Here is a 12,314-nt window from a genome sequence, read left to right on the forward strand (position 1 = left end):
GAAGCTAAAAATCCTAAAAATTGAAATTTTCTTGAAGCTGACACGCACAAATGCAATTATTAGTCTATGCGTATACTTCACATTTGCAACACATTAACACTATTTACAAAATCACTGTCAAGTATAGCATGAACAAAGTTATCTACGGCAGAGGTATCATATTGGAATGCATTATTCTATGCAAATAAAGCAGAGCAGCAATGGTGAGGATCAAAGCCATTTAACAGAAACACACTGATTGTTTCTGGAACAACTCCAGCTTAGTTCAGCTCACAGATCTTAGCTGAGGATTCTGAACCTATGAAATGATAAGCCCGAAGTCCAACATGTAGCGGTCGAGTAAATGTGGTCCTGACTCTGTGGAGGAGAGTCATGGAGTCAGAGATGCTGTAGAAGGACAGAATACCTGCATTGTGATCCAGATACACTCCGATTCTGGTGGATGCACGACATGAAATGGATTTGGACTCTGTATTATGACTGAATTTGAATTTTTTATGGGCACACCTTAATGCCCAAGACTTGTCATTGTTCCCAAACTCACTGCTGTCTCCTGTTCTGCTTATATCTTTGTATGCGACGCCTACAATAATACCTGACCCGCTCCACTCCACCTCCCAGTAATGACGTCCAGTCAGAGCTTCTCTACTCAGGACTTGAGACTTGGTCATGAATCTGTCCCGGTGACTTGGATATGCCTGTTTTTTACTCGTATACGTTGCTTTTCTGTTCCCTTCAGATAATAACAAGTGCACGTTTGCTGTGTTTGGATCCAGTGTGAGTTTACATGAGTACTTTAAGAATTCTTCTCTGGTTGTGGGTTCCATTTGTGGCAATAAAACATCCACTGCAGTGATTATCTTTGAAAGTTTTGGCATTTCCTCACACAGAAACCTCTGTAGTTTACTATTCAGTTCTGACACAGCTGTTGATACACTGTCAAAGTACTGCAGGTGACGGGGTTCAGGGCGAGGCCACTGTGTTTCACTGAGTCCTGAAGTCGAGGGGAACATGTGCAGGAACTGGCAGTCGTCCTTATTATTGCAGAGTTGCTCCAGTTCAGCATCTTTTCTTTCCAGTTCGGTGATCTCGTCCTGCAGCTTTTCCAAAAGATCTTTGGCCCGACTTACTTCAGTTTCCTGCTGACATCTGATCTGCTGCTTCACATTAAACCTTGTATTGTTGATGAAAGAAATCATCTCATTGAAGATCTTGTCAGTGTCCCTGACAGCTGTATCAGCAGATTGATTGATGGCTTCCACCTCCTGCTGCAGCACCGTCACATCTGCCTGTCTGTCCTTGATTCTTTGTTGGATTTTTTCACAAACTATCTTCAGCTCTTTTTGCTTCTCAGTTCTTTCTGTTGTAGCTGGAACTGTGTCGTGGCCTTTATGTTCACCCAAGGAGCACAGATAACAGATGCACTGCTTATCAGTGCGGCAGAAGATCTTCATCACCTCATTGTGACGAGAGCAGATGTTCTCCTGAAGCTTCTTGGACGGATTGACCAGCGTGTGATTTTTAAATGCGGGAGATTGATAGTGAGGCTGGACGTGTTTCTCACAGTAAGAGACCAGACACTGCAGACAGGACTTGACAGCATTCAATTTTCTCCCAACGCAGAAATCACACGAAACGTGTCCACGTCCAGTGATGTAGATATCCTCTGGAGCAGACTGGAGTCCCATCTTCTGCACTTCGTCCACTAGCTCAGCGAACATGGTGTTTTTCTTCAGGTCAGGCCTCGGTCCGAACGTCTGTCGGCACTGAGGACAGCTGTAGATATGCTTTTGATCTTCTCCATCCCAGTGGATCTTAATGCAGTTCATGCAGTAGTTGTGTCCACAAGGAATAGTCACCGGATCTTTCATTAGATCCAGACAAATCGAACAGCTGAGTGCTTTCCTGTCAAACTGAAATCCTTGCTGCGCCATTTCACCTCCTTGACGAAGTGTCAATGAATGTTTGGATGGAAGCAGGAAAGTTTTTCATATTCTTCCTAACTCCAGAAAGAGGAGTGGCTTCAATGAGGAAATATGTGGCATAATTATGTCTACTGTGAATCTTTATTGGCAGGTAATGATCCACAAACAGGCTTCTCTTAAAAAACATTGATAAACTTTGTTCAAGGTTCAAGGCTACTTTAATTGTCTCCCTTGGGAGGAAATACTTTTAGATATTTGCGGGAATAGCTGCTAAACAAAACACACGTACTAAAATCCACAGGTAAGACACACGTGTAAAACATTAACTTGTGTTAAGGACTGTGCACTTTACAGATCGGTTCAGGTTAACTGTGAGAACCTCCTTAATCAGCTACTGTGTCTCCCTGTTCTCCATTTTAGAAAAAATGAACGTAACTGTCAGAGGTTCATTCGTCCAGATTCAGAATTCAACATGAAGTGTGTCAGTTAAAGTCATATTGGCCTGCCTAAGGATGGACTGCTCAAAAAAGATTCTGTGGGAGGCAAGTGTGGGCATTCCCATAGTCCTTCCTGCCATTTTTGACCAGACTGGAGAGATGAACTTTAACTTTTACTGTTACGTTTTAGAACCAGCTGGCAATACAACACAATGGACTCTATCGTCGCTCTCCAACAATTCAATGTTATATTTTTACATATGCCTGATACTCTGAGTCTGTGATGGAAATGAAGGCGCTGATGGATCCTGCACAGACACTCACTACCTTTGTGTGTGCCAGCACAGATCATTATAACTCTGGACCCCTAAATACAGTTGTGAACAAAGTTTACATACATTTCTAAAGACTTTGTATATCATGGCAACCCTGAGTTTCCAATGACTCCAACAACGCTTAGTTTTCTATGATGGAATCATTTAAGGTGGATCAGTGGTTAGCACCGTCACCTTTCAGCTAGAAGATCCCTGGTTCATGTCCCAGTGAGGACACCCAGGATCTTTCTGCGTGGAGTCTCCATGTTCCCCCCTTGCAGCGTGGGTTCTCTCCGGGTTCTCCGGCTTCCTCTCACACAATCCAAAAACATGTTGAGGTTAACTGGTGATTCTAAATTGTCCATAGGTGTGAATGTGAGTGTGCTTGGTTGTCTGTCTCTAAGTGTAGCCCTGCCATAGACTGGTTATCTGTCCAGGTGAACCTGGCTTCACCCTGAGTCAGCTGAGATAGACTCCAGCCCACCACGACCCTCGTGAGGATTAAGCGGTGTATAGATCATGGATGGATGAATTAACTGTTTAGGTGTTGGAAAAAGTGGTGTTAATCAATCAATGATTACAGTTGCTTTCTTCTCAAAGCCAATTTATATAGGGCCTATTTAATGCACTAAATAGAGTCAGTCACAAACCCACAGTCAGAAAGCAGAATAGTCCAAGACACTGCTGTCCTAACTGCAAAAAACTGTCTTTCCTAGACCTCTGTAACCATTCACTGTCAGTGGATTGGCATCAAAAGTGCAATAATAAAGGGGAATTTCCAACAAGAGCTTTGCTGATGACCAAACATCACAGGTTAGTTCAACCCACATCGCAACACATGGTGGCCAATCAGCTACAAAGTCAACTTTCGTCATAATGATAACTTACTGATACTGAGTTTTTATTATCTCAAATCATCAGTGGCTTTGTTTCACCATCTCTGATTTGCTCGAAACCTTTTTGTGTCATAAACTACAGACATCTAAAATGGTATCTATGAAGTCAGAGCTTGACACACCAAATATTTTTCAAGATAGATTTTTGTTACTGTACTCAAAAAGTCTTCAAACTAGTAACTTATTTGTCCCAGAAAACACTGGGCAAATGTCCAAGTCTGGTATAGTTGTGACCAGCTCGAGCAGACTCCATTAAATCTGCAAACATTGGTGTGTTTCTTCAGGACAGACCTTGGTAAGAACATCTGTCTGCACTGAGGAGGGCTGGTTCTACAGCCACTCTTCCCCAAACTGTCAGGTATTGAATCCTTGAAGTCGCTTTGGGATTTCTATGCAAAAAGAGCAGCTGCTTTTTTAAGAGGCAGCGAGCGAAGTGATGATGAAGCCACAGGCCAGTGGGACAGACTGAAAATCAATATGTCAGTTTTTTCATCATGGTTGCTGTGTGCAGTCAAACCCATACTCTCTGAACATTTCATTCACCAACTACAGCGACTCTTAGACGGAAAACACAGAACTATTGGATTCATTTCTAGGGGAAACAACGTATGTCATGCTTTTGTTTGTGCATCCAATCAAATCTAATTACAGTAACGCTGATTTGTTTTCAAGATCCCGTTCACAATTCTGCCAATTAGCCGAGAACGGTGCTGCAGAAAAGTCAAGAGGCAATCAAATAACCAGTGATGAAATTGAGCCTTACTGATATAATTCCACAGTTAATTAGCTCCCTGTCTGCTGGCTGAGTTTTGTGCTTTCAGCTGTTGGTGTGGATTCGCAGTGTGGACGCTGCCCGTGGGGGTGGGCAAAGGGGCGAGAGGGGGCAGTCGGGTTTGGTCTGGGGGCAAGACGTGGCCTCCTTTGCAGGACAGGAGGCTGATCTCTCTCCTGAGGGCCTCGGCCTGCTGCGACTGTGTTTTTACCAGCTCCTGGAGCCGCCGGACGTCCTCCCGGTCCACGTGTCTCCTGTAGTCCTGGAACCGCTGCCTGCCCTGGATACACAAACAGACGGAGGGCTGCAGTAATGAAAGTGCACCGCCACGTTAACTTTTAATTGTTGTATGAAAGTTTATGGCAAAATTTCCACCAGACTGCAAGAGATAAGACTGACACGTAGAGTATTTATGATGGACTATAGTGTCAGCGTCACCTTTTCAGTTACCTCCCGTTTGATTTTGAAATCGCCTTTCATCAGTTTCCATCTTGGCAAACCGAGGGCTTCGTGGGAGTTTAGCTCGTAAAGTGCAACCATAGCAAAGTGTCCCGTGATGCTTCGCCGTCCAGAATTCTCAAGTTTATTGGAAGAAGGTCTGCTTTAAATCAGCATTACTTCTGATAGCGTACGTTACGAGATAAAAATCAGAAAGCATCACGATACCTAGTTTATTTTATGTTACTAAATATTGATTGATAATGCTGTCAACAGTCATTTAAGGAAATGATTGAAACTTTACATCCCTGATCGCTTGTGTTTTTGCCCCTTGCTTGGTTTTCCCTCCTCTTTTGATGCCCCCATGAGTTTTACCTGCGTCTTGTCACCTTAATTAGTTCCCTTGGTATAAATAATCCCGCAAATGTCTTTGTTCTCTGCCAGTTCATCCTATTTGCTTTCCTTGTGTTTGTACCTTTTTGCGTGTGTTTTTTTCATTTTCTTTTTTAAATATCTCTTTTAGTTTTGTATTTTCCTGCATCTCCCACTGCTCTTTTGTTTGCCCCCCTGTCTCGCATTCTTACACCCTTTTAAGGAAGTTTTGTTATTAACGTTAATTTTTTTCTGTTGCCGCAATCAGTCTGTCTGGTGTCTGCACTTGTTGCTTTTTCCCGTGACAATCACATTTTACTTTCTGCTCCATAAGCGCACTCTGCAGGAGCTGAGGTCAGTCCTCGTAGGATGGCGCCTGGTAAACTTTCGTTTCGTTTTCCATTTCAAATGACAAATTCCAGCTTTAAATGTTGTGTTTACAAAAACTGTTGTCGATGTTCACTTTGGACTATTTGAAAGCATCTGTCAAGCACTAGTCAGACCTCGTTCCAGGAGTGGAATCACCTGAGAACGCTTCTGTAGCTTGTAACATTAGTGCTAACGCTTATGTTGACAAGTTTTATTAGTTTTTGTGTTAAATTCCGTCTGTGTCTGTGTCTTGAGGTTTGGCTAGCTCTCAGGTGTTGTGTTCCCTGTTTTTATACTTTTATGATTCCCAGTCTTCTACCTTTAGCACTCACAATTTGGTTTCGGCCTGCTATGTCTGACTGCTTCGTCACCTGCTCTGCATCATATCATCAACTCCAGGTAATCCAATTCCCATTTTATTGTTTTCGGTGTTGGTAATAAAATGTGTTACACCGGCCATTCTGCCTGTGACTTGTGTCTGCTTCTGGGTGTTCAAACTCGTCATGATACTAAAACGCTTTAAGGAAGTAAGTAAGAAATAAGTCTTTGTTGGTACATCACTAGTCCCTTGATGTGCATTAGAGCCCATAAATGCCACCTGATAGACATTTTGATGGCTTCTTGACTGCTGTGTCAAGACTTTAAAAGTGCTATAATTAAATAAAAAAACTGATGGATTAGTTGTGAACAGCCTGTTAAAGGACAGACGGCAATCTGGGCTGAAAGGGCAGCAACTGAAAACTGAGCGACTAAGAAGCTAGATATACTTTTCAGGAGCTGGTGGTGACCAAACCAGAGCTAAAAAGAGATTAAACACTGGATTTACTTTGTCACAACACCTTAAGGTCACTTCCTGTCACACATTAGGATATGTGAAATTAATAGTGTTTTGAATAATAAGTAGTCTCATGGGTGTTTTTCTACAAAAATGATCATTTAGCAAACTATGGCAACTTTTTCTCCTGTCATTGAAAAATTCTGGATCTTTTCATATGTAAATATTTATTAGATTAAGTCTAGTGCTCAAAGCAAGATCTCTACAACTTCTCATTGTCTGTGTGCAGAAAGTTCTAACTTTTCTTTGTCAAGTACTTTATTGGACAGGGATTAGTCTCAAACATATCCCTGATGTCACAAATTGGGCTTCGATACGCACGACTTAAAATTAGTTTTAAGGGAAGTTTTGTGAAACTTTCTTCCTCAATCATTCTGAGAAAACAGAACAACACAGTTGAGTCAAATATGAGTGTGATATTCAAATGTTCATACACTTGCAAATGAATTGAATGCACAGAAATTACCATTTTCTTCTGCCTGGCATGGAGTTTAAGCTCCAGTTCCTTCTTCTCTTCTAAGAGACTCGTTGCTTTGCGGAGATGTTCTGTGTTACATCTGGTCACCTCCATCAGATTCTGACGTGCCTCTTCTACCTTCGCCTACATTTTTACACACATACAAAAACAAAAATAAATCAATAAACTTATTCCACTAAGTCTGGATCTCACATTTGCTGAAGCACACAGGTCAGCGTACATCCCACTGTTGGACCTCTTTGGCGTATTCGGCTTCTTTGAGCAGTTTCTCGTGCTTGAGCTCCTCCAGCCTCCTGTTTCCTGAAAGCATCTGCAGGGCCTCCAGATCCACCAGCTTCCCAAACTTGGCCATCATCAGCTCGTTGCACTGCTTCTCCAGCACTGCAGCAACACACAGATCAATGAGCGTAAGACTATTTCTTTGTTTACTTTCACTTGTGTGTGTGAACTTCCATGCGTCTTCTGTGTTTTCGGGCTGAGCTGGAGAAGACATCGGGCTCCTCTAGTTTCAGGTGTACGTGGGTCTTACTCTGGATCTTGGCGGCCATGTCCCTGCGGTCGTGGATGAGCTTGGCTTGCTGCTGACAAGCCTGACGGTGCAGATCTTTCTGATGGATTTTATCCGCCTGCAGCTGCTGGATTCGCTCCTGCAGCCTGGTCAGCTCAGTCTTGTCCAACACCAACGCCTCGCTCAGATCTGACGGTATCGAGGTCTTGATGACATACTCAATCTGGTGGACATGAGGAAGAAAACGATGTGGACAGAGAGAATGAAAGAAATTAGGAAGTTTAAAAAGTTAAGTTAACATTCAATAGTACTAAATAAATGTAATTTTTTTTTATTTTTACAAATTTTGCAAGAGCTGCAGTGCTTGTATGGACGTCCAAGAACTGCAAATATTAAAATGAAACAATCAAATCCAAGGAAACAAGGATTACAGACAGCACACAATGAATACAAATAACCATAAAAAGTAGTAATACAAAGAACAGCCAGACTGGTCAAACAGAGAAAGCTCTAATTCCAGGTTAACAAACAAGTCGATGCAAAAGGAGATAAAGTGCACGTTCAGACAATTTTTCCAGCTTCCATGTTTTCTCTGTAAGATTCAAATGTTTGCAAAGTGGCACCTCTTATTCTTTCCATTTAGATAAAATGAACCTTCTGAGTGAAAACCCACCACATAGCTGCTCAGATGAACTCCTTTGAATTTAAGGAAACGCCTAATGTTAACAATAAGGATGTCCCAATTAAGTTTTGTGCCGCTGATCCAATCCATGTCGATACCGAGTCCTAATCCAATAACATTTTCTTGGACAGTCCACACTTTAAGTACATCAAAGTTATTAAAATCACTCCAGTTTATATGCTGGACAACTTAGCAGCTCTGCAGTGCATGTAGAAAAAAAACTGCATTCCTGCATCTGCTCCAGAAGATGATGAAAACCTGTTTTCTCTACATGCATGTCAGAACATGTATTGCAGCTGTAGTACCTGGTTGTCCCACCAGGTGGAGCGTCTATCTCTGTAGTACTGTAGACACACAAGAAGAGGTAACTTGGACTACGGGCAATTCTGTGTTGGTAAGCAGAGAGCATTGTGGGAGTTTAGTCAGCAATGGGCACCATGACAGACCGATGACACCCAATGTTCTCCAGCCAGAGCCAAGATGTTTTAAATGAAGTATCTTGATGCAGCTTACGCCATCCAGTGCTGACACATGCGTAACAGCAGATGCAGAAGAAGGACTGAGCTTAAGAGAGTCGCTATCAATTGGGAACAGCCTTAATCAGCATACAGTAAAGGAATGATTGATTATCCATCCATCCATCCATTTTCTTCCGCTTATCCGGGGTCGGGTCGTGGAGGCAGCAGGTGGAACAGGTAATTCCAGACTTCCCTCCCCCTGGCAACGCTTTCCAGCTCTTCCTGGGGGATCCCAAAGCGCTCCAAGGTCTGAGATATAATCCCTCCAGCGGGTTCTGGGTCTGCCCCGGGGTCTCCTCCCAGGTGGACATGTTCAGAAGACCTCCAGAGGAAGCCTCTCCGGAGGCATCCGAATCAGATGTCCAAACCACCTGAACTCGCGCCTTTCGACGTGAAGGAGCAGCGGCTCTACTCCGAGCTCCTATCGCTAAGGCTGAGCCCAGCCACCCTGCGGGGGAAGCTCATTTTGGCTGCTTGTATCCGCAATCTTGTTCTTTCGGTCACAACCCAAAGCTTGTGACCTTAGGTGGGGGTTGGGATGTAGACGGACTGGTAAATCGAGAGCTTCGCCTTGTGGCTCAGCTCCCTCTTCAAGCGCCCACATTACTGCTGATGCCGCACCGAGCTGCCTGTCCACCTCATGCTCCATTTTCCCATCAATCGTGAACAAGATCTCGAGATACTTTAACTCCCTCGCTTGAGAAAGCAACTCAACCCCAACCCGGAGGAGAAAATCCACTGGTTACCAGCAGAGGACCATGGTTGATTAGACTTTCAAATTTCAGTCTAAAACTTGCCAAGAAAGATAACAAGGAGTTGCTTTAAGTGTATATTCTTTGAATTTCTTTCTCTTTGTACATGTAAATTGCTTTACATTCTTACACATTTACACAAGGTGTGCTAGAAAACGTAGGATGGCTCGTGTGGTTGGTGATTCATTTGCTTTAGTTGGTCGTTTTTCCCTGGATCGGTCTTCTAGGAGTAACAGAAATGTGCAGACATCTGTTGACCAGCTCTGAGTTGTTTCTGTCATCACTGAGCCTCCCGAGCACTCGTCCGTTTACCTGGTGTAGTCTGAGAGGAACCACCACATCCAGTTCGTTCATTTTCTGCAGCTTCTCCCTGTTGATCAGCTCCAAGTCGTATTCTATTGCCATCCGGTTGCTCTTCGCTGATTTCTCCTGCAGATTTTAACAAAAAAAAAAAAAAAAGTAAAACAAAAACAAGCACGCACGAGAAACAACACACGACAGCAGAAATACGCCAGTGATGAAAAGATTCGACCTTCTTGATCAAAGTGTCGTGCTCCCTCGTCAGGGCCTCGGCGATCTTTTTCTCCTCCACCAGAAGTTCCTCCAGGTCCAGCCGACGCTCACGAAGCTGCAGCGTGTTCTCGAAGAACTCTGGCTCACAGCCTGAGACACACAAACACACATTCATACCTAAAGACGACGTTTATGAAGCACAGAGGAGCAGCACTGTCATCCAAAACACCATGACGTTCCTTCCTTCCTTTTTTTTTTGTCCTTCTCTGTCTGAAAAAATCTAAATCCCGATAGCCTTACTTATCTGTTTATTGTTCTCACATGAAATCAGATTTATTGAGATTTCCAAGTGCTATGAAGTACATCAGGGACCCTAAATGTTTTTTGACAATGTGATCCAAAGGAAAACTTTTTGAATCGTCCCTTTTTCTTAAGAAACTCTCAAAGTATTTTTTTTCTGGTCTAACACTTGATTAGTTGTAACAAGAAATGTACGATGTAAGAACAGAGAGATCTACATTATGGTCAGGCTCTTGCAGGATCCAGCTTTAACCCTCCAAAGATGACACGTTCTGTGTTTTTTTTTGGTTCGGTTTGGTTCCATTTTCGACTAGATGCATAAACTCGACTAAAATGGCTAAATGACATAAATTCAAATCATTGTCAGACAGGTTGTGTTCTGAAGAGCTTCACATTTACGTGATGCTGTTGTGGGCTTGAAAAGGAAAAAGAAAGAAGAATAGAATAGAAAAGAAAAATACTTTATTTATCCCAGTCTGGGAAATTACTGTGATGCAGGACAAAAAGGCTGCAACGAATTCAGGTAACAACAAACAACCCATCATGTTAGAAAATTAATATGAAATAATTTAATAGTTCCTGTTTCCACTTTACTGTGAAAAACTAAATGATCTGAGTGTTTCCTGCGTCGCTGCACCGACCTGCAGGACAAACACTGTCGTCCAGAGCTGCTTCGTCTGCGTCGCTGGCGTAGTCATCGTCCCAGTTGTCGTCTTCCTCAGAGTCTTCATCGCTGCCCTCCTCTTCTCCTACAAACACACGTCTGGATCATAAACAGCACAAATACAAACTGCTACAGACGTCCTCTCTGGCTGCGTTACCTTCCCCCTCACCTTCACGTCCTGTCTGCTCCGTCCTCTTGACACGTTTGATCTTCTTCTTGAAGACTTTGGTCAGAAACTCTTCGAACTTGTTGTTCTCCCCCAGCGAGGCCTGGAAGGCAGCAGTCACAGACTTCTCTCTCTCCTGCAGCTTCGATATGTCTCTTTTCTTGTCTTCCAGCTGTTCGTTGCACTCCTGCAGCTTAGACTGCCAGGAAACAGGAAAGATGATTAAGATCTATAAGGACAGCACTTGTGTTGAGGCATAGTGTGATGCTGCACATTTACAGCATTACACATGATAAACAGAAGTGCAAAAATGTAGCATTAGCACATGTAGCATGGGTAAAACATGAAAGTAGACTGAACAAACACAGTCCACAGATAAATGAACTCCTCCCACCGTGATGCCGTTCTCCTCCTTCACACATTCGTCGAGCTTCTCCTGCAGGCCTCCCTCCTTCCTCTCAAACTGCTTGAGGAGCGTCATCTCCTGGATGAGCGTCAGCATCCGGAGGTCGGCCAGTTTCAGCCGACTGTCCAGACGCAGCTGCTGGCGATGCAGCAGCAGCAGCTCCGAGTCAAACTCCCGAACCGAGCTCTCCATCTAAAAATCCACAAAACGCATGCACGTGTCGGAGTCTAGAAGATTTTCTGGTCTTTACGACACATTTAATCCAGTTTTTATTTGATTAAAAGTGAATTATTGAAGCACCTGCTCCAGCAGAGAGTCCTGCTCGTGCAGCAGTCGGATGCCTTCTTCCCTCTGCAGCTCCTCCTCCAGCTCGCTCAGCTCTTCATTCACAGCTTCTTCTTCTTCTTCCTTTCCGGTTTCAGATGAAGCTGACAGACGGAGGGTTTCTTCTTGTTCCTCCTCTGCCTCCATTTCTTTCTCCAGCTGCTCCAACAGACTCACAGCTCCTTCCTGCTCCTCCTGCTCTGTGGTCGTAAACCTGTTAGACAACAAAATAATGTTGTCTTTAAAATATAAATTCAGCAGCTGCTTTCATCTGCATTGTTTGAACCTTTATTCCTACTGCAGAAGAACAAGTATTGACGCTTGACTGTTAAATAATCCTTCTCTAGAACAGAGTGTTGATTCTCTGTACCTCTGCTCCCTGAGCTCCCGGTATTTCTCCAGCTTGGCTCGGCTGCAGTGGAGCCTCTCCTCTGGGGTTTCCTCTGGCGATAAGGTGGGCAGGTCGGGCGGAGGCCGGTGGAGATGAACCGCCAGACGCTGCTGGACCTTCTGCAGCTGCTGCATCTGAGCCTGCAGCCGAGACACCAGGAGAACCTTGGAGTCCCGCAACGCCACGATTCGTCCGTTCAGCTCAAGCTGCTTTTCCCGGATCTGATGGGTTGGAGGGAGTCATTGAATGAATCT

The 12,314-nt window shown here is 43.8% G+C and overlaps 2 protein-coding genes across 2 annotated transcripts in view; both read right to left on the bottom strand.

Annotated features, from left to right (window-relative positions):
* Window positions 1-260: 260 nt before the first annotated feature.
* LOC103370056 (tripartite motif-containing protein 16-like protein) lies at window positions 261-1,934 on the bottom strand. Its single transcript, XM_008298965.1, has 2 exons — window positions 1,469-1,934; window positions 261-1,387 (listed from the first exon to the last, which is right to left on the bottom strand). Exons 1-2 carry the CDS (start codon window positions 1,932-1,934, stop codon window positions 261-263), a joined length of 1,593 nt encoding a protein of 530 aa, XP_008297187.1.
* Window positions 1,935-4,351: 2,417 nt separating this feature from the next.
* The window catches only part of cfap44 (cilia and flagella associated protein 44), a 23,157-nt gene continuing 15,194 nt past the window's right edge, over window positions 4,352-12,314 (bottom strand). Inside the window, exons 24-33 of the mRNA XM_008298966.1 lie at window positions 12,040-12,281; window positions 11,646-11,883; window positions 11,334-11,537; window positions 10,931-11,138; window positions 10,751-10,855; window positions 9,829-9,959; window positions 9,609-9,725; window positions 7,366-7,567; window positions 7,057-7,217; window positions 4,352-4,624 (exon numbers count right to left, since the gene is read on the bottom strand). Of these exons, the coding sequence (XP_008297188.1) occupies window positions 4,352-4,624; window positions 7,057-7,217; window positions 7,366-7,567; window positions 9,609-9,725; window positions 9,829-9,959; window positions 10,751-10,855; window positions 10,931-11,138; window positions 11,334-11,537; window positions 11,646-11,883; window positions 12,040-12,281 (1,881 nt within the window). The remainder of the gene's footprint in view (window positions 4,625-7,056; window positions 7,218-7,365; window positions 7,568-9,608; window positions 9,726-9,828; window positions 9,960-10,750; window positions 10,856-10,930; window positions 11,139-11,333; window positions 11,538-11,645; window positions 11,884-12,039; window positions 12,282-12,314) is intronic.

The sequence above is a fragment of the Stegastes partitus genome, unplaced genomic scaffold, assembly GCF_000690725.1.
Source record: "Stegastes partitus isolate 25-593 unplaced genomic scaffold, Stegastes_partitus-1.0.2 Scaffold1363, whole genome shotgun sequence".
NCBI classification, from domain to species: Eukaryota; Metazoa; Chordata; class Actinopteri; family Pomacentridae; genus Stegastes; species Stegastes partitus.